The 27,887-nt window shown below is 34.3% G+C and overlaps 7 protein-coding genes and 1 pseudogene across 8 annotated transcripts; 5 read left to right on the forward strand and 3 right to left on the reverse strand.

Moving 5' to 3' along the window:
* Nucleotides 1–162: 162 nt before the first annotated feature.
* On the reverse strand, nucleotides 163–3,401 carry LOC104701000 (transcription factor bHLH94-like). Its single transcript, XM_010416622.3, has 3 exons — nucleotides 2,667–3,401; nucleotides 1,860–2,255; nucleotides 163–519 (listed from the first exon to the last, which is right to left on the reverse strand). Exons 1-3 carry the CDS (start codon nucleotides 3,150–3,152, stop codon nucleotides 439–441), a joined length of 963 nt encoding a protein of 320 aa, XP_010414924.2. The 5' UTR covers nucleotides 3,153–3,401; the 3' UTR covers nucleotides 163–438.
* A 980-nt stretch (nucleotides 3,402–4,381) lies between these two features.
* Nucleotides 4,382–8,564, forward strand: LOC104704552 (protein NUCLEOLAR FACTOR 1-like; annotated as a pseudogene). The gene is made up of 17 exons (XR_015561891.1): nucleotides 4,382–4,641; nucleotides 4,794–5,052; nucleotides 5,127–5,250; nucleotides 5,335–5,435; nucleotides 5,540–5,662; nucleotides 5,746–5,829; nucleotides 6,061–6,139; nucleotides 6,172–6,532; nucleotides 6,625–6,689; nucleotides 6,783–6,829; nucleotides 6,938–6,997; nucleotides 7,067–7,136; nucleotides 7,325–7,356; nucleotides 7,459–7,575; nucleotides 7,666–7,771; nucleotides 7,857–7,991; nucleotides 8,329–8,564. The product of XR_015561891.1 is annotated as a protein NUCLEOLAR FACTOR 1-like (transcript).
* Nucleotides 8,565–14,061: 5,497 nt separating this feature from the next.
* LOC104701001 (putative serine/threonine-protein kinase PBL7) lies at nucleotides 14,062–18,118 on the forward strand. Its single transcript, XM_010416623.3, has 6 exons — nucleotides 14,062–14,654; nucleotides 14,806–15,101; nucleotides 16,580–16,980; nucleotides 17,252–17,384; nucleotides 17,525–17,614; nucleotides 17,852–18,118. Exons 1-6 carry the CDS (start codon nucleotides 14,354–14,356, stop codon nucleotides 18,020–18,022), a joined length of 1,392 nt encoding a protein of 463 aa, XP_010414925.1. The 5' UTR covers nucleotides 14,062–14,353; the 3' UTR covers nucleotides 18,023–18,118.
* A 694-nt stretch (nucleotides 18,119–18,812) lies between these two features.
* LOC104701002 (nuclear transcription factor Y subunit C-3) lies at nucleotides 18,813–20,270 on the forward strand. Its single transcript, XM_010416624.3, has 3 exons — nucleotides 18,813–19,062; nucleotides 19,315–19,993; nucleotides 20,086–20,270. The coding sequence occupies exon 2, from the start codon at nucleotides 19,320–19,322 to the stop codon at nucleotides 19,974–19,976; it is 657 nt and encodes a 218-aa protein (XP_010414926.1). The 5' UTR covers nucleotides 18,813–19,062; nucleotides 19,315–19,319; the 3' UTR covers nucleotides 19,977–19,993; nucleotides 20,086–20,270.
* A 5-nt stretch (nucleotides 20,271–20,275) lies between these two features.
* LOC104701004 (increased DNA methylation 2-like) lies at nucleotides 20,276–22,020 on the reverse strand. The gene is made up of 3 exons (XM_010416625.3): nucleotides 21,938–22,020; nucleotides 20,883–21,705; nucleotides 20,276–20,775 (listed from the first exon to the last, which is right to left on the reverse strand). The coding sequence occupies exons 2-3, from the start codon at nucleotides 21,700–21,702 to the stop codon at nucleotides 20,522–20,524; spliced, it is 1,074 nt and encodes a 357-aa protein (XP_010414927.1). The 5' UTR covers nucleotides 21,703–21,705; nucleotides 21,938–22,020; the 3' UTR covers nucleotides 20,276–20,521.
* A 102-nt stretch (nucleotides 22,021–22,122) lies between these two features.
* LOC147941217 (alpha-crystallin domain-containing protein 22.3-like) lies at nucleotides 22,123–24,180 on the forward strand. Its single transcript, XM_087458208.1, has 3 exons — nucleotides 22,123–22,250; nucleotides 23,064–23,431; nucleotides 23,726–24,180. The coding sequence occupies exons 1-3, from the start codon at nucleotides 22,246–22,248 to the stop codon at nucleotides 23,971–23,973; spliced, it is 621 nt and encodes a 206-aa protein (XP_087314334.1). The 5' UTR covers nucleotides 22,123–22,245; the 3' UTR covers nucleotides 23,974–24,180.
* A 449-nt stretch (nucleotides 24,181–24,629) lies between these two features.
* LOC104701005 (putative GPI-anchored protein At3g06035) lies at nucleotides 24,630–25,738 on the reverse strand. Its single transcript, XM_010416626.3, has 2 exons — nucleotides 25,465–25,738; nucleotides 24,630–25,266 (listed from the first exon to the last, which is right to left on the reverse strand). Exons 1-2 carry the CDS (start codon nucleotides 25,532–25,534, stop codon nucleotides 24,746–24,748), a joined length of 591 nt encoding a protein of 196 aa, XP_010414928.2. The 5' UTR covers nucleotides 25,535–25,738; the 3' UTR covers nucleotides 24,630–24,745.
* A 486-nt stretch (nucleotides 25,739–26,224) lies between these two features.
* Nucleotides 26,225–27,838, forward strand: LOC104701006 (NADPH-dependent aldehyde reductase 1, chloroplastic). Its single transcript, XM_010416627.3, has 4 exons — nucleotides 26,225–26,570; nucleotides 26,704–27,080; nucleotides 27,148–27,506; nucleotides 27,624–27,838. Exons 1-4 carry the CDS (start codon nucleotides 26,238–26,240, stop codon nucleotides 27,644–27,646), a joined length of 1,092 nt encoding a protein of 363 aa, XP_010414929.2. The 5' UTR covers nucleotides 26,225–26,237; the 3' UTR covers nucleotides 27,647–27,838.
* The last annotated feature ends 49 nt before the right edge of the window (nucleotides 27,839–27,887 follow it).

The raw sequence follows: 27,887 nt of genomic DNA on the forward strand, positions 1-27,887 counted from the left end.
ACAAACTATTTTCATCGGACCTCACGGTGGCAATTATTGGTGAGACAGATTAGATTGGTCGAGAATGACCACTCGATTTTATGTTTAAAATGTGCCTACACAACTATAAATTTTAAAATAAAATTTGTTTATTGTTTTCTACGAATATTAACCAAATCCAACAACCAAATTATCTCCAGCTGTTACCATTTACTTTTGTCAACAACTTAAATAAAAAATGGACCGTCCATGTTTACTATAATGTGTGGAAAGTGCAATGGACAGAAGCATCTATAAAATGGTACACAATATTAAATATAATTACTGGACAGCCAAATCAAGTGTACTATCGAAGGACATTTATATGAACTCGTAGCCAAATATCCCAACCCGGATGATATCATGCTAACATTGACTCTGCAAACCGGTCTACTTTAGGGTTACTGTTGGACAACATCATCATGAATATTGAATACTGAGCATTTCATACACTGCAGTAGCAATATCAGCCACTGATGTAAGCGTACACTTATCTTCCATCTGCATAGTTGAGAAAGAAAAATAATTAAACTAAAAGTATATTTTGTTAAATTACCACTAGATCAAGACTCAATATATGGCAATTGTTTTTTTCAATATAGAAAAATCTTTGGGTTTTACGGAAAAAAATGTTTGTTATTATTTTGATTAAAAGCAACAAAAAAAAATTACGAAAAAGTTGTAGTAATGTTTATATGCTAATGAAAATGGTTTGTTTAAAGTGCTTTTTACATCTAATCGCTGTCGGAGTCTACAAATAGTAAGTAATTTGGCGACGTCTGTTTGTCTATGCATAAAATGGTTATTCTTCCAATGTTGAGTACGTTCTCACATGCAGAGAAAAAATTGAGTAAATTGTTTTTGGTCAAGTGTTGTTCCCACGTAAGTATAGTTCATTCTTTAGGCCTTAACGTATGCTTCATTCATATGACATTACATTTGTATAACATAAATTATATTAATTACGTCGGTCTGAATTTCTCACAAGGATTACAAATAGTCAGTTATGTTAAGTTGTTAGAACTGAACCATAATAGTAGATTTTGTAGATCAATGTTATTTGTAAAAGATAAATTTATGATTAAAAAATTGTATAATACAAAAATGTAATGAGAAAATGTTGACAAAAAAATTGTTGGAAAACTAAGTGTTTAATTAGCTAAATAATATCTTAGCACAAAAGAACAAACCACGAAATTATGTTAAAGTAGAGGAGTGATACTTTGGTTAAATTTTTGTATTATATATATAATATTTTGTAGTTAACGTGTCTATATATATATATATATGTGTATCATAATTATATCAATGAAACTTCAAAACATGAAAATATAACAAATTACTAATAAATAACAGAGATAGATGATAGAATAGTTATATTTTGGCTGAAGTTATCGTTAAATATCGTATTTTATTTTTTAATTGTATTAGAGACTAAATTAACGAAACCTGTATTGACTATATAAGAATTGCATGTGAATGCGCTATAACTAAGTATATCTGTTTTTGCCAGAAGGATCCAGAATTGACATGTTAATTATCCTCATAATCAAACCTATATTTGAAACTGAGGATTATTATAATGATCTATTTAGTGACAATCACATTTTTTAAACTAATAAAACAATAGGCGACAAGAGAAAAACAATTAGGTTAAGGCTAGGCCTAGCATTTGATTTACAATTAACTCACACAGAGATCTCTAATTTTTGGGTTTTGTGTTTTTGGGAATAAATCTATTTTTTTTTGGTTACAGCTATTTTTAGAATATTCTTTACTACTGTAACTTTGTCAATTCAGGGGTAAATATATAGTGATTAAGAATTAAAACAGAAACGTACCTTAGTGGAGAAACAGTAGAGGATAAAGTCAGAAACAGTGGAGACATTAAGGTGAAGAATGATAAACCCTAGGCTTTGTAGAGCAGAGACCAAGTTGAGGAGAAGCTTTGGTCTCCTTCTTGATCTGATCTTGAGACTTGCATGGCTCTCGACGAGGCTTACTTCAATATCAGCCAATGCATTCTCGAAAACCACGTTTTCGCTGACAGATGATGAACCCATCGAGTACTGGGGAAGCTTGAAGGCGTCCGAGAATGGTGTGGCGGATGAGATATCGATTTCGCCGTATGATAAGGACTTTTCGTTTTGTTCGCCATTAATGTTAAGGTGGTGAACACGGTGTTCGAGTTCTCTGATGAAGTTTATGGCACCTCCTACTATTGATGCTTGGTCACACTAAAATCATGAAAGTAAAAAAAACACTTGAACTCATAGTTATAACCAAAAAATTATGCATGTAATAAAGTCTAAAAATATCCTTTTTGTTAAAGTTGATATGATACCTAGCCATCTTGGGATATCAAAAAGAAACAAAATATTAACGTTAACTTAACTTTTAATATTCAGTATAAAGAACATAATTTCAGATAGATAAAGTAATTTTTTTCACTTTTATTTACTATTCAAATTAATTTCCTAAACTTTCTAAAGATGTAAATTATTTTTGTAATATTTTTACTTATAAAACTAATAACTAAAAACATGGAACGTGAAAAATATGATGTTTTTTTTTTGTTAGTCTATATATAAAAAAATACATAGATGCACTATCTACATAATTATGAATGTAGATTTAGAAGAATATACCCTTTGGACGTATGAGTCAGGCATGAGAGAGCGGAGAACAGAGAGGTACTCATTCATCATTTTTCTTCGGTTACGCTCCACTGCAATGTGAGTCATACGTTGATTATTGATTTCTTCTTTGTTTTTCTTCACCCTTGTTCTGCGGCGTGTTGCCTTCTTGCTACCCGAAGTGTCTATCTCTTTATCTCGGTGGTACATCATATCGCAGTTCGGATTACCAGAGGAGTTTCCGTTCGGGGTAATCTTTGCTTCACTAATAGCAATTTCAGGAAGAGGTTGATGAAGGAATGTAGTAGCATCCTCATAGTAGTGATCTTCTTGTAGAAAAGTAGAGTTGTAGTTTTCTGTTTGGTTATCGAGAAAAGTTAGAGAGGCTTGGAGATCATAGAAGTGTGGTTCATCTTCTATGTAAAGGTTAGAGTACGCTTCTTTGCCATTATAACTGTAGATGTTGTCGTGTTGCAAAAACACACCCTCGAGAGCCATTAGCCTTCTTAGTCTTAAAAGGAAAGTAACTCTTTGATAAGAATAGAGATAAACAAAAAAGAGTGTTAAAATATGATAATGAACATTGGGAGTTTAGAATGAAAGTGAAATAAATGATAAGTGTGAGATGATTGATACTGATCAACACGGTATTAATTTATAAAGGGGGAACGAGTTCTACAGCTTGTTGCACGTGAAAAGCATAGTTTGGGAGTTTGCTCTAAGGGAGATGTATTCTCTATTCAGGTTGTTGGACTATTAAAAAGGGTAATTAGCTATAAGCTAATAATGTGCAACAGGTGGGGAAGTTTCTATGATTCCTAGCTACGCTCTTGTTTTTTTTTCTCCGGGACTTGACTGTGAACTATCTCGGCCGGTTAAGTATACAAAAATGTATATAACATATGATCGTCCATTTATGCGGTTTGTCTTATTGTGAGCAAATGAGACAGCACTGGTTTGCGATTATGTGTTTTTTCTATTGATATTTGTGTTCTCACAAGATGGTTTAAATTGACTATATAAAAAATTAATTACAAACACTATATATTTAATCGACTGTTCTAAATAATTTGAACAATCAGTCGAGAGAAGTAAAATTCAAGTCAACAATTCGAGAGACTAGTCGTATTAATAAATTAAAATAAATGGAAAAAAATAAACAAATCTACCAAAAAAAAATATTGATAGTTCAATTATCAAATCAAAATATTAACTAGATCATAGTGAATTTAAACATATTCTAAAAACTATAGGCTCCAAATTTATATGTATATTTGAAAAAAAAAAATAAGCTGCCAATGAATTATATTCTGAAAGAAATGTTTTTTATTGACTTGAGGTTCAATTCGACCTCTCTACTTATGGCAAGTGCTGAAAAACGGCCCTAGAGAGAAAAAGATGCTTGAGATTGGGATTTCACCGAATCTCTTCAGCTCGTTCTTATTGGTAATTCTTTTGGAGGACTCATAAGTACCAAAACCAATAGAGAATTCGACTAGAGTTCCTGTTTTAGGTGCCAAAGATGATTTCACGTATAGTGTGGTAAGAACTAATTAAGAATTTTTGCCTCGTTGCCAACCGAACCAGAAAGATTCAATCTTGGTATTTATACTAAACCGGACTGAGTTATGGTTTTGCAAGCCTTAACTGAAATTAGGGTTTTCTATTAAAGAGGTCAGTTCGCTAGTCCTGAATTCATCTCTCTCTCTCTCACTTAGCTTTCCTCGATGGCTCCAAACTTAACTCTAACGCTGAAGAGGCACAGGCCACATGAAAATATCCATAGGAAACAGGATACGAAGAAATGTAAACGTGTTGAAGACGAATCAGTCGCAATGTTTTACGAAGAACAGACAACGTACGATATTTTGCTGGCATCTCTCGGTTTATCTGACAAGGTTGTTGCTGATATGAAAAAAAGAAGGCACCGACAGGACAAAGGTAAAAGCTACACAGAAAGATATGAGGATAACGAGATGCAAGGTAAGTTTTTTCCTTATCTTGTATTGGAAATTATTGCTAGTCTCTATCCTTTATGCTCGTATATGCTGAGAGACTTTGCAAACTCTCCTCTCTAGTTGCATCCACTGATCTCAATCATACTTCCCTTGTATTTATTAAAGGTGCTAATCAGGAAAGTCTCCGAGGTCTTACTAAGAACACAGATCAGGAGAACAATGAAAAAGGTTCTGAGGATTGTGTAACGGAGGAGGAGCATGATTTAACTACCAATGGCCTATCTTCATCTACTAGTGCATTTAGTGAGCACCTTAGTCACAAATTATCAAGTAAAGAAGCGGAGACTTTATCAAAAGGCAAATGGAAGTTTGAATGGGAAGCACCTGCCATTGGCATGCCAAATCGCTGCTGGAAAGGAACAAGACCAAATTTTCGTGATGTATGTGTTCTTATATATAACCTTCCCAACTAATTAGAAGTTACAAGTAGCACTAAGAAAACCCTTTTTTGCAGGTAGCTCAGAGTGATGCAACTTATGGTCTCAAGCCTAAGTTATTTAAGTACTGGCTTCAATTATACGAGAAATCTGGACGAAAATATTTAAACTCATCTAACAGGAGAAGATTCTTCTCCATTTGTATGTCTTGGATTCTGCGAATCACCTTTTTCCTAAATTTTATATATATATATTTTTTTCTAACTATAATATTTGATTTTTTAGGCAGCAGTTATATGGATATTTTGCATTCTAACAAGAGACCCTTTTACAATAAAGGCTTTGGAGAAGACTTAAGTCACATGGACGCATACCTTATGCATTCTGTATGTGCATGTATTCTTTTTTTCTAAGACCAATCATTTTAGTTTCTACTTAGCATTTCAGGAAGATTTATTGAAGTCAGTTTGTCTCCTTATTATGTACGTAGTTGAGTCACATATTTAGAACTAGAGATCTTATGAAGAAGAATGAAAGTAAAATTTCCAAACTTTCTGAAGAGGAAGTTCTTTCTGATGATGGATTTCGAGACCAAGGTTTTACTCGTCCAAAGGTGACCAATTTCGTGTGTTAAAATTAAACCTGTTGTTTCCCACATTTGAAAAATTGTCGTACGTTTATTTTATGTATATATAGGTACTGATTCTACTACCATACAAGAGTATTGCCTTCCGCGTTGTGAAGAGGCTCATACAATTAACTCCTGCAGAAGCACAAAGGGTATACAAATTTATGATTTTTTTCAGTCATATAATTTTTTAATTGGTATCTGCTTTGTGACTATGTTGCCTTATGGCTTATTCTATGATTACTTAGACATCAAACAGATAAGTACTAGTTTGATTGTTAATTAGAAAATTATGTAGAATTGTGAATTGATATTGTCTCGGTAGCTGATTATGTCTCGAGTTATTTATGTTCTCTTCATATATCAATATTCGTTTGTTTCAGGTTAATGTAGACAACCTTGACCGGTTTAATAAGGAATTTGGATGTGATGACGGTGATGTGAAGACATTCAAATATGGGAATCAGCCGGGGACGGCTACCAAATAGAAGTACCCGTGCTTCATAGGAAATCAGAAAAGCCTTGTGATTGGCAAGCCCTTATCGGTGAAGGGAACGATGATGATATATTTATGATAGGCATAAAGCAGTTAAAGAAGAGCATTAGGCTGTATAGTGATTTCTATTTATCGGACATGATTATTGCTTCACCCGTTGGGATAGTTAAGGCCATTGGTAAAGCAGAAGAAAACAAGGAACTAGATGTTGATTATCTATCCTCCATCGAGGTTTTGATTATCGATCACGCAGACGTAAAGTCTATGCAGAATTGGAAGCACGTTGAAACAGTCGTCAAACAATTAAACAGATTGCCATCAAAACCACATGAAACCAATGTCATGCGGACCAGGCCATTGTACGTACTTCTTGTGGCTTGAAGTTTTTTTTTTTTGTCTCTAATACAATGTATGTGTTAGAATATCTCAGTAAAATTCGTCTTCTGTTTAGGTATCTGGATGGACATGCACGGTTCTATCGACAGTCGATATTTCTAAGTTCTTATTTAACCGCAGGTATTGTTCTGCCCATTGCCTTTTTTTTTTTTTTTTTTTCCATTTATTGTTAAATTCCAAAGTCACTCTAATCCGAATAATATTTCATTTCAGAGATGAATACTCTGTTCAATCACCATTGCTTGAACTATAAAGGAAAGGTGGGCATAGGCATTCTTTTTTTCATTTTTTTTTTTCAGCATAATATACCTATATGGAATATGCATTGCGGGTATATTTTCGTTTCACTTTTCCTTGAATCAATGCAGATGAAGCTGGAGTCTGAATACGAAGGTGTTCTTCGGAAAGTGTCGGGCAATGTCACTCAGGTAAAATCTCATCTTGTGTTATAAAACATAAACGTTCTAGACATCTTATATCTTTTGTCGTTGTTGTAGATTTATGAAAGATTTGATGCAGACTCCATGATCCAAGCTGAGCGTGCACGTCTTGAATATTTTACCAAAAAAGGTCTTAGTTTTGATTTCTGTAGTAACTACATATGCGCATGGATAAAGAAAAATATATTTTGGATGATATTGTGCATTGCCACATTTCTTTGTGTAATTTGTTTTGTTTCCGTACCACTGAAAGATTATACTTTTAATATCTTTTGTTTATAATAGTTAAAATACTGATTCTTTTCTTTTTGGTACAGGTGTTCCCAAGGATTAGAGATTCTGTTCAGGTACAACAACATCGGAGTGGTTAATTATAATGAAAGACAGTCTTGTTGTTATCACGTAAATTTGGGAGCTTGATTGTCGTATACATTTAAACATGTACGTAGGGAGGAGTAATGATCTCGCAGAATGCCTCATTTAAACAGGTGTTCCCAAGGATCCGAGTTCCACATTCTTAGAAATTTTTTGAACTCGCAGAATGCCTCTTTATGTACCCTTCACGAGTGAGACCATTTTGTCCCCTATTTTGAAGTTACTGTCTCATTTTGTTATCTGGATTTGTTTCATCGTGACTCTCGTTTTTTAATTTCCAGAGATGCTAGTAACAAGGAGAAATCACGTGCACGACAAGAGTTCTTTGAAGGGAAAAAAGAGATCATGCTTTACACTGAGAGAGCATACTTCTTTTGGAGATACCAGGTCTTTATTTTTTTGTTCAGGTTCTAATGATTGAGTTACTATTCTGATTTCTGATCGATGTCGGCTTTAATTTCTCGGGTTTCAGATCCGCGGCATTAAGAACTTAATTTTTTATTCTCTTCCGGAGCGGAAGGAGTTTTACTCTCAGATAATGAACATGCTTGAAGAAACACATGACATGGTGTCCACTGTGCTTTTTTCTCGTTTTGATAAAGTCAAGGTGATTGTGATTATACACAATTCTCATTTCCAATCTTCTGATGGTTTTTACACACTGAGCCATCAGCCATGCCTAGTCATTGTTGTCTGTCCTCCATTGATTCAAATAGTACTAGTTCCTAGGATATACCAATACAGAGTAATATATTAGCTAGGAGATCAACCAGAGATGATTATTTGTTAAGTCTAGGTTCTTTTCTCTACGTAAATCTGTAGTTGGTTTTACTTGCAGTTGTGATATTTTTAGTTGTGAAACAAACTAATTGTAATCTCTGCTCTGGACTAAAGAGTTCTGATGATTGTTGTTTGTTTGGATCCCATGTGATGGTTTTTTGCAGCTGGAAAGTATCGTTGGGGATGATTCAGCAAAGAAAATGATCAGATCTGAGAATAGCACTTTTTATTTCCGTTGAGGAGTGGAGTGATCAAGATGATTCATTGGTGTAAAAGACAAATGTTGTTTATCTCTTTTGGTGATCTTTAAACTTATTCCTCCATGTTTTGTTATACCATTTTGTATGGTCAGATATATTACATTAACCGGTTCATGTTATTTACTTTGACATTAATAGTTCTGCCAAACATCTTCCTACGATTTGCCACAAATCTGTTGTTAGTCTGTCAATAGCTCTGCAACAGAGATAAATTACCAAGTTATTCAAAGATAGTAAAAGTCTGCAATGAGAAACTTAAAAACTTAACATGTTTCCTCTGCAATGAGAAATCGATTTTATTGTATAAAAAAGGTGAGCTCAATGGTTCTAGCTTACTTATTAGAGTTAGTTAATATATATTTTTCTGTAAATATCAAATGAGAGGTTGTTAACCAAATCTATGTATCTTTGTGAGTTTTCTTGTTGCTTAAAAGGTTATGTAAACTTGCTCTCTCATGCTTCCTATGACATTATTGATCACATTTACTTTGCTTGAAAGTTTATAGTCTACACTCTACATCTTTTCACCATAAAGTGCTATGTTAACCATTAGTTACCAAACATTAATAGACTCCTGCTAGTTGGTCTTTACCATAATTTCAGATAGTATAGCATAAATTGTGAATTCTACCAACTAAAAAGTATTTCAGTAAAAAAAAAGTAAAAATTATCAAATATATACGAAAAAAAATTATGAGCATATTATTCATGTATTTTCCTAGGCTAAATGGTAAATTGTCCCTACATGAATTAGGCTCATTGATTTTCTTAAAATATTAATTTTTAGTCTAACCTGCAATCATGTTAATTATAATCTTCTAATAGTGTTAAACGGTCTTTGGTTACATGTGAGTTTGATGAACACGACGTTGACTTGTGAGTAAGTGGAACATGTGAACTTATATGGAACATGTGACCTTCTTGAACCCCAATCATTGGATTGGAATATTATAACTATTATCAACTCTGATTTGGCATCGAAATTTTGTTTTAATTACCATCTAAACAAAGTAAAACAAGATATCTTAATAAAAATGTATGCATTTAGTTCTACGTACAAGCATCTAAATAATTTCGAGGAGAATTCATCTCAAAAGTCCTTTAAATTTTTTACAAATCTTTTATTTCCCTCTCTATTTTCCATACGCTTTTCTCATTGAATAAAATATGTTGAGACTAAAATACCATTCTTTTCTTTTTCAATTTTTTTATTTTATTTTTATTTTTATTTTTAAAACAAAAATAAAAACAAAAAAAAAATTCAGTACCGATATCTTCTCTTCCTCAGTCGCCGTCGTTCTTCGCCGGAGCTCTCCACCCCGGCGATTTTTCATCGGAACTTTTCATTGCCACTGTTTTTCACCATTTTCGAGTTGTATCAAGCTTTCCTTCAAAATACAAATGCGTTCTTCAACATAAAAGTAAAATTCTTGATGAAAAGGGTTAGGTTTTGAATTTTGGAAATTTAGTTTAGATTTTGCTTGAGATGTTTAGCAAATTGGGTGTTTTACCATGGGTTATGGGTCGATTGAGCTATTTAGTTGATAAGAAATAAATTTTAATGTTGAATCGTTGTGAATTGTAGAGATTAGAACCTCAAACCATTCAATTTTCAGTTATCGTGACTGGGTAAAATTGGTAATATTAGTAAATGTAGTATAACTAGTAAAACTGGTAATACTGATTAATGTAGTACAACCAGTAAAACTAGTAGTATTACTAATTGAGTTTTTTTAGAATTTTTTTGACAAGATACAGTGGGAGAGAACGTCAGCATATATTTTAAGTGTGAATGTCTCATATATAGTATAATGTTCAAAACACATGTGAATAATATAACTTTGTTGATGTTAAAAGCAAGGATATACAAGAAGCTTGAGTTTGTTGAAAGTCACAGTTGAACAACATTCAAAGGATGATGAAATTGCACCTAACACCATTGTTTGATTCATGTTTGATCTTTTGGTTTGTACTACTATTTTCTTGGTTATGTCACAACTATCGTAAAACTTATTTTTAAAATCTAGTAATGTTTGATTTTCCTTTCCCTTGTGTGTATATTTGCTCTGTCATAACAAAGTAAAACAGCTATAACAAAAATAAAACTGGTAAAATTGAATTGAACATCCATAAAATGATTTTAAAGATAACATAATAATGTGTGTACTAGTAAACGTCAAAAGTAATGTTTAAATGTTTACTAAGAAAGAAAAATTTAAAAATATATGAATTTTGGGTTGTTATGTAAGAACCTAAACAAGTGTTTTCTTATACTTTTAATGTCACTTTGTAAATAATAACCAAGTTAGGATGACAAAGTTATAGAATTGTAGGTTTTAAACATATGAATGCATAAAAAACTCATAATTATATGTTAATAGACTTTAATCAACTGTAAAACTAAAAAATATAATTTTAAGAGTGAGTAAAACTAATTAAATGGAAAAACCCCCAAAAGTAGAACTATTTGCAATTTTGGTAAAACTATTATACTTGGTATAATTATATGTGAACACTAAGTGTGAACACACATATTGCACACGTGGCAGTACAATTCAGATTTTTTTTTAACTTTTTTTTTCAGCTGCACGTGTGGTTTTATTTTTTTGTATCTGCAACAAACAGTTAATTACAAATAAAATACGACTAGTTTTATCTAGTTTTATTAGTATTACAAAAACATACTAGTTATACCTATATATACTAGTATTATTTAAAACCCAGAAATTCAATTCTGAATAAGATGGAGAACAAAAAAATCATGAATCTCTTCGTAACCAAAACGAATGATTTTTATCTAGTTCTACTTGTTCAACCAAATCCAACTACTTATCATTGAGTCGATTGAGTCACTCACGGTTGGCTTGTACTTCTTCACGATTTGGTTCATCGCCGCCGTCATTCCGGATTTTCTTCTTATTGTTGAGTCGTTCATCACCACCATTTCTTCTTCCCGAAATTGGTTACAGAGATCGCTCGCCGTTGATTTGTTCATCGTCGTTCATCACCACCGTTTCTTCTTCCCGAAATTGGTTACAGAGATTGCTCGTCGTTGATTTGTTCATCGTCGTTGAGTCGTTCATCACCACTGTTTCTTCTTCCTGAATTGGTTACATAGATCGCTCGTAGTTGAGTTGTTCATCATTGTTGAGTCGTTCATCGCCGCCGTTGTTTTTACATATCTTTGGTGAGTTGTTCATCGTCGTTGAGTCATTCGGTGTGAACGCTGCTGAAACCATTTTATCTTACTATTTTTATCTAGTTTTACTAATATTTCAAGATCACACTAGTTTTAATTAGTTATACTAGTTTTACTTAGTTATACTAGTTATACCCAGAAATTCAAAAATACGAACATAAACCCAGAATTCACCAATTAGAATTCCAAAACTTGTATTTTAGACCCATCTTCCTTATCAGTTGAACACCATAACAAAATACATATTTTCTCAAGTTTCACAAAATCGATTTTGAGATTGCAGTTTTAATTTCAAAAATTTCTCAGATTTTAGGGATTGGATCAAGTTCTGAAAGAGAAAGAATGAAACCATCGTTTCTTCTTTCCAGGTTGGTTCCAAAGATCGCTCGTCCTCGCCGTCGTTGTTCATCGCCGCTACTGTTTGAAATCGAAGAAAGTGAAAAGAGTTTGAGAAAAGGAAGAAGACGATAAAATTAAAAAATTTATTTAGTTTAATTTTTTTTTAAGTATATTTTTATATATATATTGGATTAAATCCAATAGAACTTGGGTGGGTGGATTAAACTCAGGTTTTTAACGTAATTGTTTTGTTTTTTAGGGTATTATAGTAAAATACTAGTTTCTAGAATTAAAAACAATTGAAAAAGAAAACAGTTTTAAAGAAGGGAGTTTTGAGATTGTCAAATTTTTTAGGGACTTTTGACTTTAATTTTGAAACATATGGGGTCATTTTTTTACTATTTAAAGACAACAAAACCAAACCAAAACACATGTGAACATTTTGCTAGAAGAGAGATACAGTTGGAGAGGATGAGGAACCTTTGGGCTTCCACTAGTTACGATGGACCTCTACGGTGTCAACGAAAGGTTTCGGAGTTTTGAGTGGTCACCTCTCCTACTTTGAAAGTTATGTATCCCGTTTGAACTCGAGTCCTAGAAGTCCGGTTCTCGTGTCTTCCATTTGTTTAACAGTTACTTCTTGTGTGTAGGGCAAATTCATCTTTTCCGTCGACTATATTTGAGATCACAGTAGTTAAATACTTCAAATTCAGCAAACTTAAAGACGCGATAATAAAAAGAAAAAACAAAGCGGAAATATAAAAAGACGTTGGAAACAGCAAACATCAGTCGTCAATCCTAATATTTATATAACCTTTTTGTTATTAACAATTTTTGTAGATGATCATACAAAATTAAAAATGCATTCAACCACTGACTTCTTAAAGCTTGCTAATTAAAAATGGAAGATTTGGCTTTGTAACGACAATCGTCGTAATTTTTAATAGGACAATTCTCAAAAAATTACAAAAATTGATTAATCTATGTAAAAAAAAAATTAATGTATATATATATATACACACACACACAAAATACGATTAAACTATCAAATTGAAAGGTAATAAAATAAAAATATTCAAAAATATAAGATAAGATATAAAATAATATTTGGTGTTCAACTATATAACATATATTTCGTAACAAAAATATAAAAAGACAAGAATAAGTCGTTCTACAATTTAAGAACAATTTTTTTTAAAAAGAACTAGAACATATAATAGTTCAAGTGATCATCGACACATGTTAGAAGAAAGAGAAACCAAAAAATCCAAAAAGGAATTTTCCTTCACATTATGTGTATGGCCGTAAATAAAACTTATCTATCTATATTTCGTGAGGAAAACAAAGTGCTCGTGTTGGTGCTTTTGTAATTCGTCTTTTCTTTTGTATTATCTTAAAGAAAAGTCATTTTCATTACGCACCTACACAAAGTTCCGATGCACTAGAAGTTGATATACCAAATTGCAAATAATTCAACTCCAATTTACCTTTGGTTTATTTAGTTTTGGTTTGGGGTAACGTTTTGATCTTTTTTCACCCGACATATGAAATTATGATATCATAGTTGTTATTGAAGAAATGCTTGGTATTTTCAATTGATTTTGTTAGTTAAATTTTCTTCATATTATCTCAAAGATCACTAATTGTGTCTATCTTCTAGTTGATAAACTGTTTTTGAAAATATTTTGGACTAAACACGCTAATTGATAACTTATCAAATGATTAAATTTAGGAAACAAACGCAATGTTATATTTTAGGTAAACATTTTTTTTTATGTAAAATAAATATCATATACACTATCATAATATAAATATTGCATGCAATGATGTAACCTCATTTACTAGTATAGAGCGCATATATGACACCTTAATTTTCTAATGCATGCATGATCATCATCAAGTATAGGAATATTTAAGAGTTTATTTAGGTATAGGTTGTTCATGCACCAATTGGGGTCGTTCATTGCAATTTCTTGTATGTTTTCAACTTGACCGTGAATATTACATCTAAACTATCAACCACAAAAAAATTAACATTTTCTTGAAGACAATGTTATTGTTTTGCTAAATAAATGGCTTTTCTCTTTCAAAACAGCAACATGCATATTTTCTAATATTAGAGCCAACTGAAACTACACATTACCCATTGAGCTGAGAAGAATGTGTACTTCGCCAATTAATTTAGTTTTTCAATTATTTTTTATTTCTCTAAAAAAAATATTATAAGCCTGTGTTTCCAATGTTTTTTTTTTCTTTTTTTTTTACTGATGTCTTCTTTCATTTATTTCACTCAATACATATCTGGCATATATGTGTATATATAGAGAAACGTACTTCAACTCTTTTCCAAACCTACACTCCCCTCTCCCCCTCCCATCAGCTCTCTCATAAATGAACAACTCCATTGTAAAAATGGAAAACAAAAGCCATAGCAACCACCACATCCATCATCCACCATCCCGGAGCAGCCAAGAGCAGAACCAGCATGGCCTCATTTCAATAAATGCCATGATCATCATTGGCATCTCCATCATCTCATTCTTCATAATCTTTGCAATTCTCCTTAAAATCCTTTTACTTCATCGGCTTAAATCCGCAAGAGACAAAGCACAACAATTATCTTGCAAAGAGAGCTTTAGTAACATTAACAACGGTGGAATTTCAACCAACTACAGCTACACATCTAGCCCTGGTAAGACACATATATACACATTACTTCCTTGATTTTCTGAAAATTTGTGAGTTTTCAATTCAAAACCAATTAGCAATGATTGAAAAATCGTGTATCTTTATACTAGTATAGAATCCCTTCCACATCCAATGAACTCTAATTTTCTTGTTAGATGACATCAAGAGAGATTGTCTATATTCAAGAAACCCAACATCATTCAGACAATTGCCACCACAGCCAAAAAGTTGTAGGAGAAGCCGAGCAGAAGGAGTAGAAGTGTACACATACAAGGAACTAGAGATTGCGACTAATAATTTCAGCGAAGAGAAGAAGATCGGAAGCGGTGGATATGGAGATGTGTACAAAGGAGTACTAAGTGATGGAACTCTTGCGGCCATTAAAAAGCTTCATATGCTTAATGATAATGCTAGTAACCAAAAGCATGAAGAACGGTCCTTTAGGATTGAGGTTAGTCGTTCCCGTGCCCACTTCATTTATTATCCATTCTTTCGTATCTACCCTTTTTGTGCTTATTTATTGTTTCCATGTTATCAACACATGAAATTAATATACTGGTATAATAAAAAGTATACGTATTGAAAATTTTGAATAATCTACCGTTGCATTGTAAACTTTGAAATCTTTGAAACTTTTAAATATATAGTTGCGCCAAGTAGGTGACTCATCACGAGACCCCGGATCACACTTAACTCTCCTCTACAACTAAATATTAGGACATATATTATCTCTTGTGATATTTTCATAAAGGGGATTTTTTCACAAAAAAAAAACAGTTCTCCAAATTGCAAATTTTACTCTTAAAAAAAAAAAGTTTTACTCTTAACGCAGTAAAAATGTAAGTCAAACTCAAACACATAAAATTAAACTAACTCGCAATATAATTTACCGACATCATCATCAAGCTTTTTTAATTTATAAGAAATATTATAGCAAATCAAAGTTTATATGATGTAAAGTCCAAATCTACTTTTTTTTAAAAGGATTAATGTAAGTAATTACCGTAAAGTCTAAATACGTATGAGATACTAGGGATTAAATTCGACTTCTCCATTTAGCCTTTTATTTTTGTAAGTTGAAGGTAAACTTGCAATTTTTTTTGAAAAAAGTTGATGATATAATTTTAAAAATAATATTTTAGAAGATTTATTGTGGACAACATATTTTTTTGTCAACTATTAGACCACAATAGGTCGGTCCATTAGCCAAATCCCTACATTCGTAAAAAGCGAGACTCGATCCCTAGTGTGATCTCAACATTTTATAGATAATAAAGTTCGTGTTTTATTATAAATCTAAAATATATTTTTCCGTTCCTGGATTATGCAATACATGTTTGACAGGAAAAAAAGAAAAAGATTATACAATACATATGTTGACCAATAACTCTCTGTGTTGTACAATCAGGTAATTACCACCCATGATTTAGATTTCTATAGAACAATAAGAGTTTTAAAATTGATCACAAGATTGTAACTTTTTTTGTTTTTTTAATTCTTATTATTTTTTTTTTTTTTTAAATTTCCTGTCCAATATCATTTGCTAAAATACAACGTAATCTAAAAAAAAAAAAAAACAATTGAAATCGGATTCCTCTAATTGACATGCCCCTTTCAGAATGTGCTGGGAATTTTTTTGTTTTATTTGGCATCCATGTGATGGGATTTATAAAGTTCAAAATTCAAATCATTTGATATAAGATTTTGGTCCGTGTGCCTATATATTTAGTAAAGAAAAAGTACCACTATTCAATACTACTATTTTGTGGAATAGTCAATAAATAAACAAGTGGATTTGTTTATTAACTAGTAATTAAGACGTCAACTCATTAATATTATGTCTTTTCACAACTACATTATCAGCATTTGTTAACTTGTGACCTTAAGTTTACAATTACATTAAACGAATGTAATCTCTTAATGGTGCAGGTGGATCTTCTTAGTCGATTACAATGCCCATATTTGGTGGAGTTACTTGGATATTGTGCCGATCAAAACCATAGGATCCTAATATTTGAATATATGCCTAATGGTACATTGGAGCATCATCTCCACGATCACAGTTGTAAGAATCTAAAGGATCAATCTCAACCTTTAGATTGGGGAACCCGGCTTAGAATCGCTCTTGATTGTGCCAGAGCTCTAGAGTTTCTACACGAAAATATAGTCTCTACTGTGATCCATCGGAACTTCAAGTGTACCAACATTTTATTGGATCAAAATAATCGAGCTAAAGTTTCGGATTTTGGATTGGCGAAAACTGGATCTGATAAACTAAATGGTGAGATTTCAACAAGAGTGCTTGGTACCACCAGATATCTTGCTCCAGAGTAAGTAATTTCACATTAACTATTTTCATACTTTTGCCAAAAAAGAAAAAGAAAAAAGAAGTAATAACGTAGTGGCTTCATCCATTAGGCCTATGGGGTTTGAAAATCAAATTGGTAACCAAGAAAAATAAATGCCATGTCACCTACAAATATGGAATATGGTAGTAACTTTTGTCTACCCATAGTGTGCTACTCATGAATTAGAAAGTTAAATGATCACTCAATTTCTATATAGAGCCAAAACATAACCATATCAATTGTGTTGAGATAGGTACGCCTCTACTGGAAAGCTTACTACAAAATCAGATGTTTATAGTTATGGTATTGTGTTACTAGAGCTCTTAACGGGTCGTACACCGATCGATTCAAAGCGTCCGCGAGGACAAGATGTCCTTGTCTCATGGGTATGTTCAATAGCATATTATATATTTGAATTACTCAATACCTCCACGAGAACATGTGTAGACTTGTCTACACTTGTTTAGAAGTACTACTATAATATATAGCTTAAAATTCATAGTGAAAATGTGACATATAATTTCAGGCTCTTCCAAGGCTAACCAATAGAGAGAAAATTAGTGAAATGGTGGATCCAACCATGAAAGGTCAATACTCACAAAAAGATCTTATTCAGGTGTAAATTCTTCACTTACTTTCTATTTTTCTTGCTATTAAAAGTGTTAAATGCCACTAATTTGGAAGCATAGTGGATGTGACATCTCACTCACTAGACTACCATACAGTTGATTGATCTAACACAACATTTATGAGACCATTGGGCTAGAAATGTTTGTGTGCCATGGAAAGTTACGCTAAATTGTATATCTATATCTATATGGGCAAGAGTTGTGATGGATTTTTATAAAAACAGGTAGCAGCCATAGCAGCAGTGTGTGTGCAACCAGAAGCAAGTTACAGACCGTTGATGACGGACGTTGTTCACTCGCTCATTCCCCTTGTTAAAGCTTTCAACAAAAGTTCTGATTCTTCTCGGTTTCCTAGCCGTCGAGAAAGCTTGTCATTTGATGATATTATGCCATGACACTATTTTGTTTAATATGTAATTATATTCCCTTTTTAAGTTGAGATCCATTTATCTTTGTAAAATTTATGTTGGAGTCCATACAGCTTTTCTTAAGATGCTAACAAGTCTTCTCTGTGATAATCAATATTTTTTCTCTAACACACATGATCACATATCACCACAACCTACACTTAGAAATATGGTAGATTATATAACTTTCCTTTCTTTTTTGAGAGATAGCATTTGTAAACCTACTATAATGATTCTTAAGCCTAAAGTAACACTTTTCTTTTTAAATTTGAGACCTCTTGTTTTTCATCCTTCAATGCATCGAGAAGTCAATGAATCTCTCGCTCCGCGGTGATCTTTTTTCTCCAGTGGTGTAATCACCTTATTAAGCAAACTTCTCTATGTTGATTTTTTATTTGTCAAAGACATATGTATGACTAAACATTTCTAGACATATATATATATATATATATATATGTACCTTGCTTATTGGCTTAGATTACAAATCTCTCATCCCTCATTCTCTCTCGTGTCGTTGCAACGATCATAAAGAAGAAGAACAAGAAACATACAAGTTGTCTTGTGACAATTACTTAGCAAACCCACATGAGTAGCTTAGTTGAGATTCTTGGACATCAAAAGTTTGCTCAACGGGCTAGTCACTTAATGGGCCGTTGTGGTTTCAATAATACTTTACAAACAACCAAAAGGAATAATGTGACGTAAGATGAAATGATTTTTTTTTTTTTTTTTTTTTTTTTTTTTTTTGTAATAGACTGGAAACTAGAAAGACATCTTTGTTTACCTTTTCTTACTAACGCCATCTGTCTTGTCTTCTATTTCCTTATATTATTATTCAATTACTTACTATACTTTAGAGAAAAGTGTATAAAGCGTAAACCAAACCAAAACCCCTAGAATAAAAATCCAACCAAGGCGATAAAACCCATAAGAACTCCAGATCTCAAAAGTTCTCTCATCTTCCATCAAAAGCTCTTCCACAAAAATCTCACACTCCTCTTCTCATTCAATTTCTTCAGATTCTCAAGGTAAACCTATTTCTCTTTCAATTTTCCCAATATTTTTATGGGTTATATTCAAAATCAGGTTTTGAATCAAACCCTATAATCTATTTTCTCTGATTTCGTGTAACTAAGTTATGTTTCTCCTTTTGATATTTTAAAGGTTGGATTCTTTTTGATATTTTTGGTTTGATTATTATGTAAGTAGAGAAGGAACACCAAATCAGCTTAGGTTAAATATTTTTTGTTAAATTGTTCTCTGTTTTTGAATTTTGGTAGAGAGAATGGATCAACAAGGACAATCATCAGCTATGAACTACGGTTCTAACCCATACCAAACCAACCCCATGACCACCGCTGCACCAGCTGGTTCTGACCATCCTGCATACCACCAGATCCACCAGCAACAACAGCAGCAGCTCACTCAACAGCTCCAGTCTTTCTGGGAGACTCAATTCAAAGAGATTGAGAAGACCACTGATTTCAAGAACCATAGCCTTCCCCTGGCCAGGATCAAGAAGATCATGAAAGCTGATGAAGACGTGAGGATGATCTCTGCTGAGGCGCCTGTTGTGTTCGCCAGGGCCTGCGAGATGTTTATCTTGGAGCTTACCCTGAGGTCGTGGAACCACACTGAGGAGAACAAGAGGAGGACGCTGCAGAAGAATGATATCGCTGCTGCTGTGACTAGGACTGATATCTTTGATTTCCTTGTGGATATTGTTCCTAGGGAGGATCTTCGTGATGAAGTCTTGGGTGGTGTTGGTGCTGAAGCCGCCACTGCATCGGGTTACCCGTATGGATACTTGCCTCCTGGAACTGCTCCTATTGGGAACCCTGGAATGGTTATGGGTAACCCTGGTGCATATCCGCCTAACGCGTATATGGGTCAACCAATGTGGCAACAGCAAGCACCTGAGCAGCAGGATCCTGACAATTGACTTTGCCTAATGAAACTGTGAGTCTTTGTTTTAGATTTGTGCTTATATCGTTTCAAGTTTGCATGGAAACAAAACTTGATATCATTTCTTGTTGTTTGTTTTTCTGCAGAGCCAGCCTTCTAATTCGAACCTCTCTATCTGGTGGATCTACCCAAGAAGAAGAATGTTAATAGATAATTATCAGACACAAAACTTTGGTGTAGTGGAATAATTTATGTTTTATGATCCATGGATATATTTCTCTTGTTATACAATTTGGTTTATCTGTTTTCAGTCAATTTAAGGATTACACAAGTAGATGGTATAACAAGAAAGAAACTATGAAATTGAAAACTGAACTTACAAAAAGTTGAATTACTTAGAAGTTCACAGCTGCAGAGATATTGTAACCATACGAGTCCATACTTGCACATAAGGTTGTCAAAGTGAGTCATTAGCAAATGAGTTGCTTCAGCTTAGCTTGAGTTTTACTACTCTGTTCTCTACGCTACCCAATACACCATAACCAAAACCAAAAAAGAGACGGATTCCTGTAACTACTACGATTACACAGTTTGCTTTTGCAACTTTTTCATTACAATTCCTTCAAGAATCCCATCTGTTCCAAAGTTGCCAGAGAACTCCTGCGGATGGACAGGACCAGGGAGGCGGAACGAGACAGAAAAGTGACCGGGCAGGCAGAGATTCTGTGTTTGCATTTCAAACACCTGAGAAAACCGTTGAACTTGCTTCTGCCCTGTTGTAGTGACTCCTCTGATTAGTACCTTCCCATTGTCTTCTACTGCACAGCTAAAATCTCCTGCAATATTCCCACACACATCATCAGGTCAAGAAATTGGTTTAGTGGGATGAGAGTTTCTACATAAATAACTAAGGAAAAGAAGTCAGTAGAAGAAAGTCACTCACTTTCATCTCTTTTCACACCAGGAAGAGATACACGGAAGAGATAAGCGTCATCGCATTCACCAATATCCATCAGTCCCACCATTAGTCCACCCTGAGCTTCAGATATTGCCTCAGGTTTCGCAGGAACATCACTTTCTTCACCACTGGTGCAGGTACCCGCCTTATCATTGCCATCACATGTAGTAGGCACTTCCAGAACATGTTCAACCTCTTTCAATGGTTCCAAGCTCTCATCCATCTTATCCTCAACCTCATTAGCTTCACCAACGCTGTTAGTTTCAGTTACATCAACAGTAATGCTCAAAGCAAAGCTGTCCAATCCGGTAAGCCGCTTAAACCGTTCAACACACTCTTCTCTCATACAAGAAGTATCTGGATCATTGATGAAGGCAATGCTCGGGATAAACTTAAACCTATTCCGAACACGGGTTTCAGGGTGGAGTTCTTCCGGATAGAGATCCACGAAAAGAGGGTAATCCCCGTTGGAATCATTGCGTTTTTCATTGAAATAATCACGTATCTTTCTCGGCATTATCACTAGAGACTGATCAACATTTCTGAGAATGTGATAATACACACGTTCTACCTCAGCCCTCTTCATAAGTGAGCCACTCAACTCATCTGCTGCTACGAGAATCTTAGACGCTTGAATCTGAAAAGCTGATTGCTGCTTTGGATGCTTACGTTTTCTTAAATCTGGTCCGAAGTAAGTTCCGATGATGAAATGTAAGAGAAACAACTTGTCATCTTCAATGTCAAGTGAAATCAACACTCTTTCTTCTTGTTTTCCAGCTGCTAACTCACACATTGTATCACTCATATCCTAAAAAACAACATAGAAATCAAAAGGTTGATTCTTTATGAGTGTTCTATCAAAAAGATCGAAGCTTTAATAGTGAAATTGAAACTTTTGGACATGCAACCAAATTCGTATCAAAATGAGGGAAGAATCATGGAGAAAAAACGAAACTTTTTAACGAGATTATAGAAATTGAAGCAATCGAAACACAAACTGTAAGTAAATAAGCTAAAATTGAGATCAAAATGTTACTAACCAGAAGTGTAATTTAGGGTTCTACTAAGTGAATTTGTTTGTTTTTTTTTCATCAGAGGAAGGAACATAGAAAGCGACTGAAGTAAAAGGGACTCTTCAAGATCAAGACATAGGAAGAAAAAGGGTAAATTGGGAATTTACATTCTCAATGATGATTGGGCCACGTGGCGGTTATTCTCTACCAAAATATACACAAGCGTTTGATTACTCACCTTTTTTTGGGTTCTTCTTCTTCTTAAAGAGAGAAAATAAAATAAAATAAAAAAAACCCAACAAAGCTTCTCCGGCAACTTTTGAAACCACTCTCCGATGAGGTAAAGTTGTTGAATTTTCTTTGAACAAATTGGTCAATTTAGTTTCTGCTCTTGCTCGTGTATAACCCAAATTTTTGTATTTTGGTTCGTTCTATGTGAAAGATTTAAAATTTCTCTATGGGTTTTGTTCCATTTTAACTGATTAGGTTATTTTTGGCTCAAAGCCTTAAGCTTTGATGAAATACTTGTGTGCCCGACAGCCAATACTATCGAAATTGGAATTTTGACCAAACTTGTTTAGACTTAAGATTCAAAACTTGAAATTTAGTCTAGAAAGGTATGATTTTTTACAGAATCTTCATGCTTGATCTTCGTTCTTAGCTAAGCCCCTGTTATACATTAGGTTGCCTCTTCGTTTGTGGTCATAAAAGTATAAAAAGGTTTCATTTTTATGGATACTAGTAAGCATTAGGGATAGTGGTTATAGATCACAAAGACTTTACTTGCCTATTGAATCTAACCATTGCCATTGTTTGGTAAGCATTAAGCATTACGGATTCTGTTTACCTCTTGTTTGTTTGGTTCAATAGCCTCATAATATCTCAAGATTTAGCCTTTTTAGTCAATAACAGCCACTACTGTTTTAATCATTAGCATTGTTTTCAAACGTTATTGACCTGTATAGTTGCTCTTTTACCTCTTGTTTGGTTCAATAGCCTCATAATACCTCAAGTATTTAGCCGTTTTAGTCAATAGCAGCAACTACTGTTTAATTTTTTTTTTTTTTTTTTTTTTTGTAGTTTTTGGCAATTGATTATGTTTGGTAGCAGATCAGAGTCTAGTGTATAATAAAAGGAATTGTTGTTTCTTCAGGTCTTCAAGTGGTCAAAACGGGATGAGGGAGAACAACAGTTACCCGGAAAACACAAGGAACCCACAGTTTCTTGAAGTGACTCCATTGAACAGTTTTCCTTACATTGGTCCAGTAACTCATGCATCCATGTCGAGTAACAGGGCGAATGAGAATACAGAGAGAGTAGGAGGACCAGCAATGATATTTCTGCCTTCTGAATCAACTCCAGAGTTTAATAGCCTTATCAGTCAAACGAAAACCGGAGTTGCTCTTACGGGAAGTGCAGCCATGGGGAAGATTGGACCAACGATTGGTTTGGTTGATATTGCTGAATCCGAGGACTCATACTACTTTCGTGTTTCATTACCTGGTGTTTCAAGAGATGAGAGTAAGTCTTAACACCTTTCCATATCTTTGAGAAGTTTCCAATTGACATGCTAAATTATTGTTTCTAGAACTATAGTTCGAACCTTCTGAAAGATAGTTGTTCATTCAGAACAAAGATTACTTGCATGTTGATGAAGAATATGTAGATTCGGGAAGTTCCACTCTTGTATTATAAGTATGTTTACCCAATTATTTGCTTGCACGTGGCTTATATGCGTTTATGATGAGGTGCTTCGAATTTTGTATCTTGTGCTTTTACTCGTCTTCTGCTGAATGTGACATGTGGAACATGCAGAGGACTTCAGCTGTGAAATAGAACCAGACGGTAAGATTCAGATAAAGGGAACAACAACTACGGGGGAGATGACAGTTTGCAAAAACAATCAGATCTTCAAAATGCTAACACAGAACTTATGCCCTCCAGGCCACTTCACCATCTCCTTTCAGCTTCCGGGTCCTGTGAGCAATGAAGAATTTAACGGTAATTTTGGAGCAGATGGTGTACTTGAGGGTGTAGTAAAGAAGCTGTACTACGAAGACTAAACAGAAATAACAAATGGAGATGGATTTGTTGGAGCTTTAAAGTAAGCTAGAATCATTGCAGGCTATGTAGGATTTTGTTTTTGTTGTTAGCTTCATTGCCATTAGAAAAATTGTTGAATAGTTGATGTTGCTTCGTAAACTTGGAAACTTAATTAATATGCCTGATTAAAAACAGATCGGAGATATGATATGGTTGGACTGTTTTTACTTTGTATTGTGTTGCGGCCGATTGAATTGCCTTGGGGACAAAACTGTATTGTACTTACTGTTCAAAAGTTTGGGTTCTGGAGGGCATAAGTTCTGTGATTGCATCTTCAAAATCCACTATGAACCAAAACTTTACCCCCGAATTTACTACCTGGTATCTTTGTTTCATAGATTGTGTACTTGAGAACTACATTGTCAACAAGATTCATCATCTTCATGTTAACTTACCACAAAAATAACATATTACACAGGTTGCGATGAAACTGGCTTTATATTGTTGTTCTGTTCAAGTGTTCAGGCATTATAGTAAAGCTTCTGCCAAGAAGTTTTGTTGGTTAGTTTAGTTTAGGTCTCTTCGTAACAGCTTCTGAGCTTCTATTCACTCCCAAGCGAAGATTTTTTTTTTTATTTTTTATTTTTTTTATTTTGACATCACGCTACAGACTTAATTTTGTTATGCCTTGTAAATTTGTTAATTACGATGTGTTGTTTTAATCCGTCCAAAACACACAGCGTAAAAGAGAAACAAAAAGAGTCTTCAAACAAAACACAAGCATCAGTACGCTTAGAAAAGAACGAGGCAGCTAAACAAGAAGCCCACTAGCCCTAAACCAGTCATCACTCTAACAGACGTCGCCTTGCCAGCAGAGCTCGCCTTACCAGCAGTGAAGCTTCCACCTGGAGTGCTTGTGGTCAACACAACCACCATCCACTCTTTCTCCGACCCAACACCAGCCCCGACATACCTCGAATCGTTTAGATACTTAGCATAACCTGTTTGTGTGTAATTAGTTAAAGCCAGAGTAGGGATCCGGTTAGGGATACAAACTGGTAAGATCAATCCGTCACGGGTAGTGTTTGGGTCGATTTTGCACTCAGAAAGAATGTCTTGGTAGTTCGTTAACTGCGGAGGGACCGACCCAGGAGTAACCGTGCCGGCTGTGGAGTGGTTTGTGCATGGTTGATCTTCGAGCTTGTCAGCGATCTCATCGGCCACACAATCAGCCTTCTCGTTCTTTGTAAAAGGTGCAACTTTTTGAGCAGTTCGGTGGCTGTTTAGGCCTTGAAGAAGATTATCCTCCGCCTCTAAAATAACACAAACACAACAAATGAGAAAGATTACATCAATTGTAACTCCAATACCATGAACTCTAATCACCAAGTACCAATGACCCAACCAACTATTATTATACACATATGTTAAGTCTAAACACCTATAAATTTCAAGTACAAGTTTATACAGTAAATAAAATACACTAAGAGAGAGAGGTTAAGAGCGTTTACGGTTGCAGATAACACATGTGGAAATCAAGGAGAAAATGAGAAGATGAATGATGTAGATGGAAAGAGACATCCTGGTAATCAAGACCACTCCTCTTCACACAATTTCTTATTCTTATTTTTCTGGTAATAAAAGCAGAGTTAGAGATCAGGAGAAGGCAAAGAGAATGTAAATTTGTTGGACATGTACTCTATTTGTTTATAGTATCTTCTCCAAAATTAGCCTTTCTTGATAAGATCTGTTAAAGTGGCAAACACTTGGCAAAGAGGAGGTTTCGTTTTGCCAAAAGATGATGTGTATTAATGCACGTCCTCTTCACGTGTCATGCATGCAAAACAACAAATACAACTATCAAAAAAAAAGAACTAAGATATAATCTGATCATATTAAATAAAATAAATCTTTTTAAGACCATTTTCAATAATTTTTTTTATATTTTTTTTCTATAATAGAGATTATTACATATTTATAATAGAGATGAGTTTAATTTCAACCAGTTCTATTCTTACTTATAAAATAGAGAAACTCTTTATAAAAAAAAATAGAGTTTTTTTATAAATAGAAGAAAAAATAATAATATCTATTTTAAAGATAAAAATAAAAATAAATTGAAGTAAAATTTACATCTTTATTATAGGAAAAAAAAATAAAAGACCATTTGAAATGGTCACTATGAACGATAAACAGTTTTTGTCCATGTCACACGGATCACCGTTTATGGTTTACCACAAATCCGGTTCCATTCACCAACACGTGTATCATCCTCTGGCAGGTCATGTCTCTTAATCTGCTACGTGTCATAACCCATGTTGAGATATATTCTAGCTTCCATGTAACGTGTGTGCATGTATATATGGCCATGAACGGGTTGTGTCGAGTGTTCACTTCGTCGAGAGTCTTATCATCGAACGTTACGCTTTTGTTAGCTCAAATTCCAAACAAAACCAAGAAACCTCTACCTCAGAATAGAAGATTACCTCAGCTTTTGTGCGTAAGAGCGATGGCGTCTGAGAAACAAAGACAACATGCCCAACCTGGCAAGGAACACGTCATGGAAACAACCCCACAATTCTCTAGCTCAGACTACCAACCCTCCAACAAGCTTCGTGTAATTATCTTTATAACCTGTAGTTTCATTAGTTTGATATCAAAATATGACACATTCGTAACTCTTTTATAAGAGCCATGTTCATAATTATATATTTGATACATATTTAGATAACAAATGAATGTACAATCAGGGCAAAGTGGCGTTGATAACTGGTGGAGACTCCGGGATTGGTCGAGCAGTGGGATACTGTTTTGCACTCGAAGGTGCCACTGTAGCTTTCACTTATGTGAAGGGTCAAGAGGAGAAAGATGCGCAAGAGACTTTACAAATGTTGAAGAAGGCAAAAACATCGGATGCTAAGGAACCAATCGCTATTCCCACTGACTTAGGATTCGACGAGAACTGCAAAAGGGTCGTTGATGAGGTCGTTAACGCCTTTGGACGTATTGATGTTTTGATCAATAACGCAGCAGAGCAGTACGAGAGCAGCTCGATCGAAGAGATTGATGAGCCTAGACTTGAGCGAGTCTTCCGTACAAACATATTCTCTTACTTCTTCCTCACAAGGTAACAAACACGTGCAAGTTTTGGTACACATATACGTGTGAAGGTAATTGATTTTTTTTTTTTGTAGGCATGCGTTAAAATATATGAAGGAAGGAAGTAGCATCATCAACACCACATCAGTGAACGCCTACAAGGGAAACGCTTCACTTCTGGACTACACTGCTACAAAAGGAGCCATTGTGGCGTTTACTCGAGGTCTTGCACTTCAGCTTGCTGAGAAAGGAATCCGTGTCAATGGTGTGGCGCCTGGTCCGATATGGACTCCGCTTATCCCAGCCTCCTTCAATGAGGAGAAGATTAAGAATTTCGGGTCTGAGGTTCCAATGAAACGAGCGGGTCAGCCAGTTGAGGTTGCACCTTCGTATGTTTTCTTGGCTTGTAACCACTGCTCTTCCTACTTCACCGGTCAAGTTCTCCACCCCAACGGTATAGCTCCATATACAGATATATATATATATATATTTTTATATATTTAAAATATGGTGGTTATGCAAGAGGGTAGCTTTCTTTCAACTTACTGTTTGTGATGTTTTGTTTGTGTAGGAGGAGCTGTGGTGAATGCATAAGCGTGGAGCAGACACTACCGACTCTAAACGTTTAAGGTCTTAAATATGGTGACAAAAGTTGTAGTGTTGTTTCGGGTTTAGGGACCTTTTGTTAAGTCATGTATATGTTAGTAATGTGTCGAGTACGACCTTTTGTCAGTATGGTGGAACTACCAAAAGTATCTTGTAATAAAGACTTCCACATCGATAGTACTTTGGGCCTTCTCCCCTCTATAAGCATAGAACCCTGCAATATCTTATC

The sequence above is a fragment of the Camelina sativa genome, chromosome 7 (assembly GCF_030686135.1).
Source record: "Camelina sativa cultivar CO46 ecotype springtype chromosome 7, ASM3068613v1".
In the NCBI taxonomy this organism is placed as follows: Eukaryota; Viridiplantae; Streptophyta; class Magnoliopsida; order Brassicales; family Brassicaceae; genus Camelina; species Camelina sativa.

Excerpts from the sequence above, each read along its gene's own strand:
- LOC104701000 (XM_010416622.3), bottom strand. The coding sequence starts at position 3,152 with ATGGCTCTCGAGGGTGTGTTTTTGCAACACGACAACATCTACAGTTAT. Across the intron at positions 2,256-2,666 it reads CTGACTCATACGTCCAAAGG|TGTGACCAAGCATCAATAGT; the intron begins GTATATTCTTCT and ends TCATGATTTTAG. Across the intron at positions 520-1,859 it reads TCTACTGTTTCTCCACTAAG|ATGGAAGATAAGTGTACGCT; the intron begins GTACGTTTCTGT and ends TCAACTATGCAG.
- LOC104701001 (XM_010416623.3), top strand. The coding sequence starts at position 14,354 with ATGAACAACTCCATTGTAAAAATGGAAAACAAAAGCCATAGCAACCAC. Across the intron at positions 17,385-17,524 it reads AAGATGTCCTTGTCTCATGG|GCTCTTCCAAGGCTAACCAA; the intron begins GTATGTTCAATA and ends ATATAATTTCAG. Across the intron at positions 17,615-17,851 it reads CACAAAAAGATCTTATTCAG|GTAGCAGCCATAGCAGCAGT; the intron begins GTGTAAATTCTT and ends TTATAAAAACAG.
- LOC104701002 (XM_010416624.3), top strand. The coding sequence starts at position 19,320 with ATGGATCAACAAGGACAATCATCAGCTATGAACTACGGTTCTAACCCA.
- LOC104701004 (XM_010416625.3), bottom strand. The coding sequence starts at position 21,702 with ATGAGTGATACAATGTGTGAGTTAGCAGCTGGAAAACAAGAAGAAAGA. Across the intron at positions 20,776-20,882 it reads TGGTGTGAAAAGAGATGAAA|GAGATTTTAGCTGTGCAGTA; the intron begins GTGAGTGACTTT and ends GGAATATTGCAG.
- LOC147941217 (XM_087458208.1), top strand. Across the intron at positions 23,432-23,725 it reads TGGTGTTTCAAGAGATGAGA|AGGACTTCAGCTGTGAAATA; the intron begins GTAAGTCTTAAC and ends TGGAACATGCAG.
- LOC104701005 (XM_010416626.3), bottom strand. The coding sequence starts at position 25,534 with ATGTCTCTTTCCATCTACATCATTCATCTTCTCATTTTCTCCTTGATT. Across the intron at positions 25,267-25,464 it reads CACATGTGTTATCTGCAACC|AGGCGGAGGATAATCTTCTT; the intron begins GTAAACGCTCTT and ends GTGTTATTTTAG.
- LOC104701006 (XM_010416627.3), top strand. The coding sequence starts at position 26,238 with ATGTCTCTTAATCTGCTACGTGTCATAACCCATGTTGAGATATATTCT. Across the intron at positions 26,571-26,703 it reads AACCCTCCAACAAGCTTCGT|GGCAAAGTGGCGTTGATAAC; the intron begins GTAATTATCTTT and ends ATGTACAATCAG. Across the intron at positions 27,081-27,147 it reads TCTTACTTCTTCCTCACAAG|GCATGCGTTAAAATATATGA; the intron begins GTAACAAACACG and ends TTTTTTTTGTAG.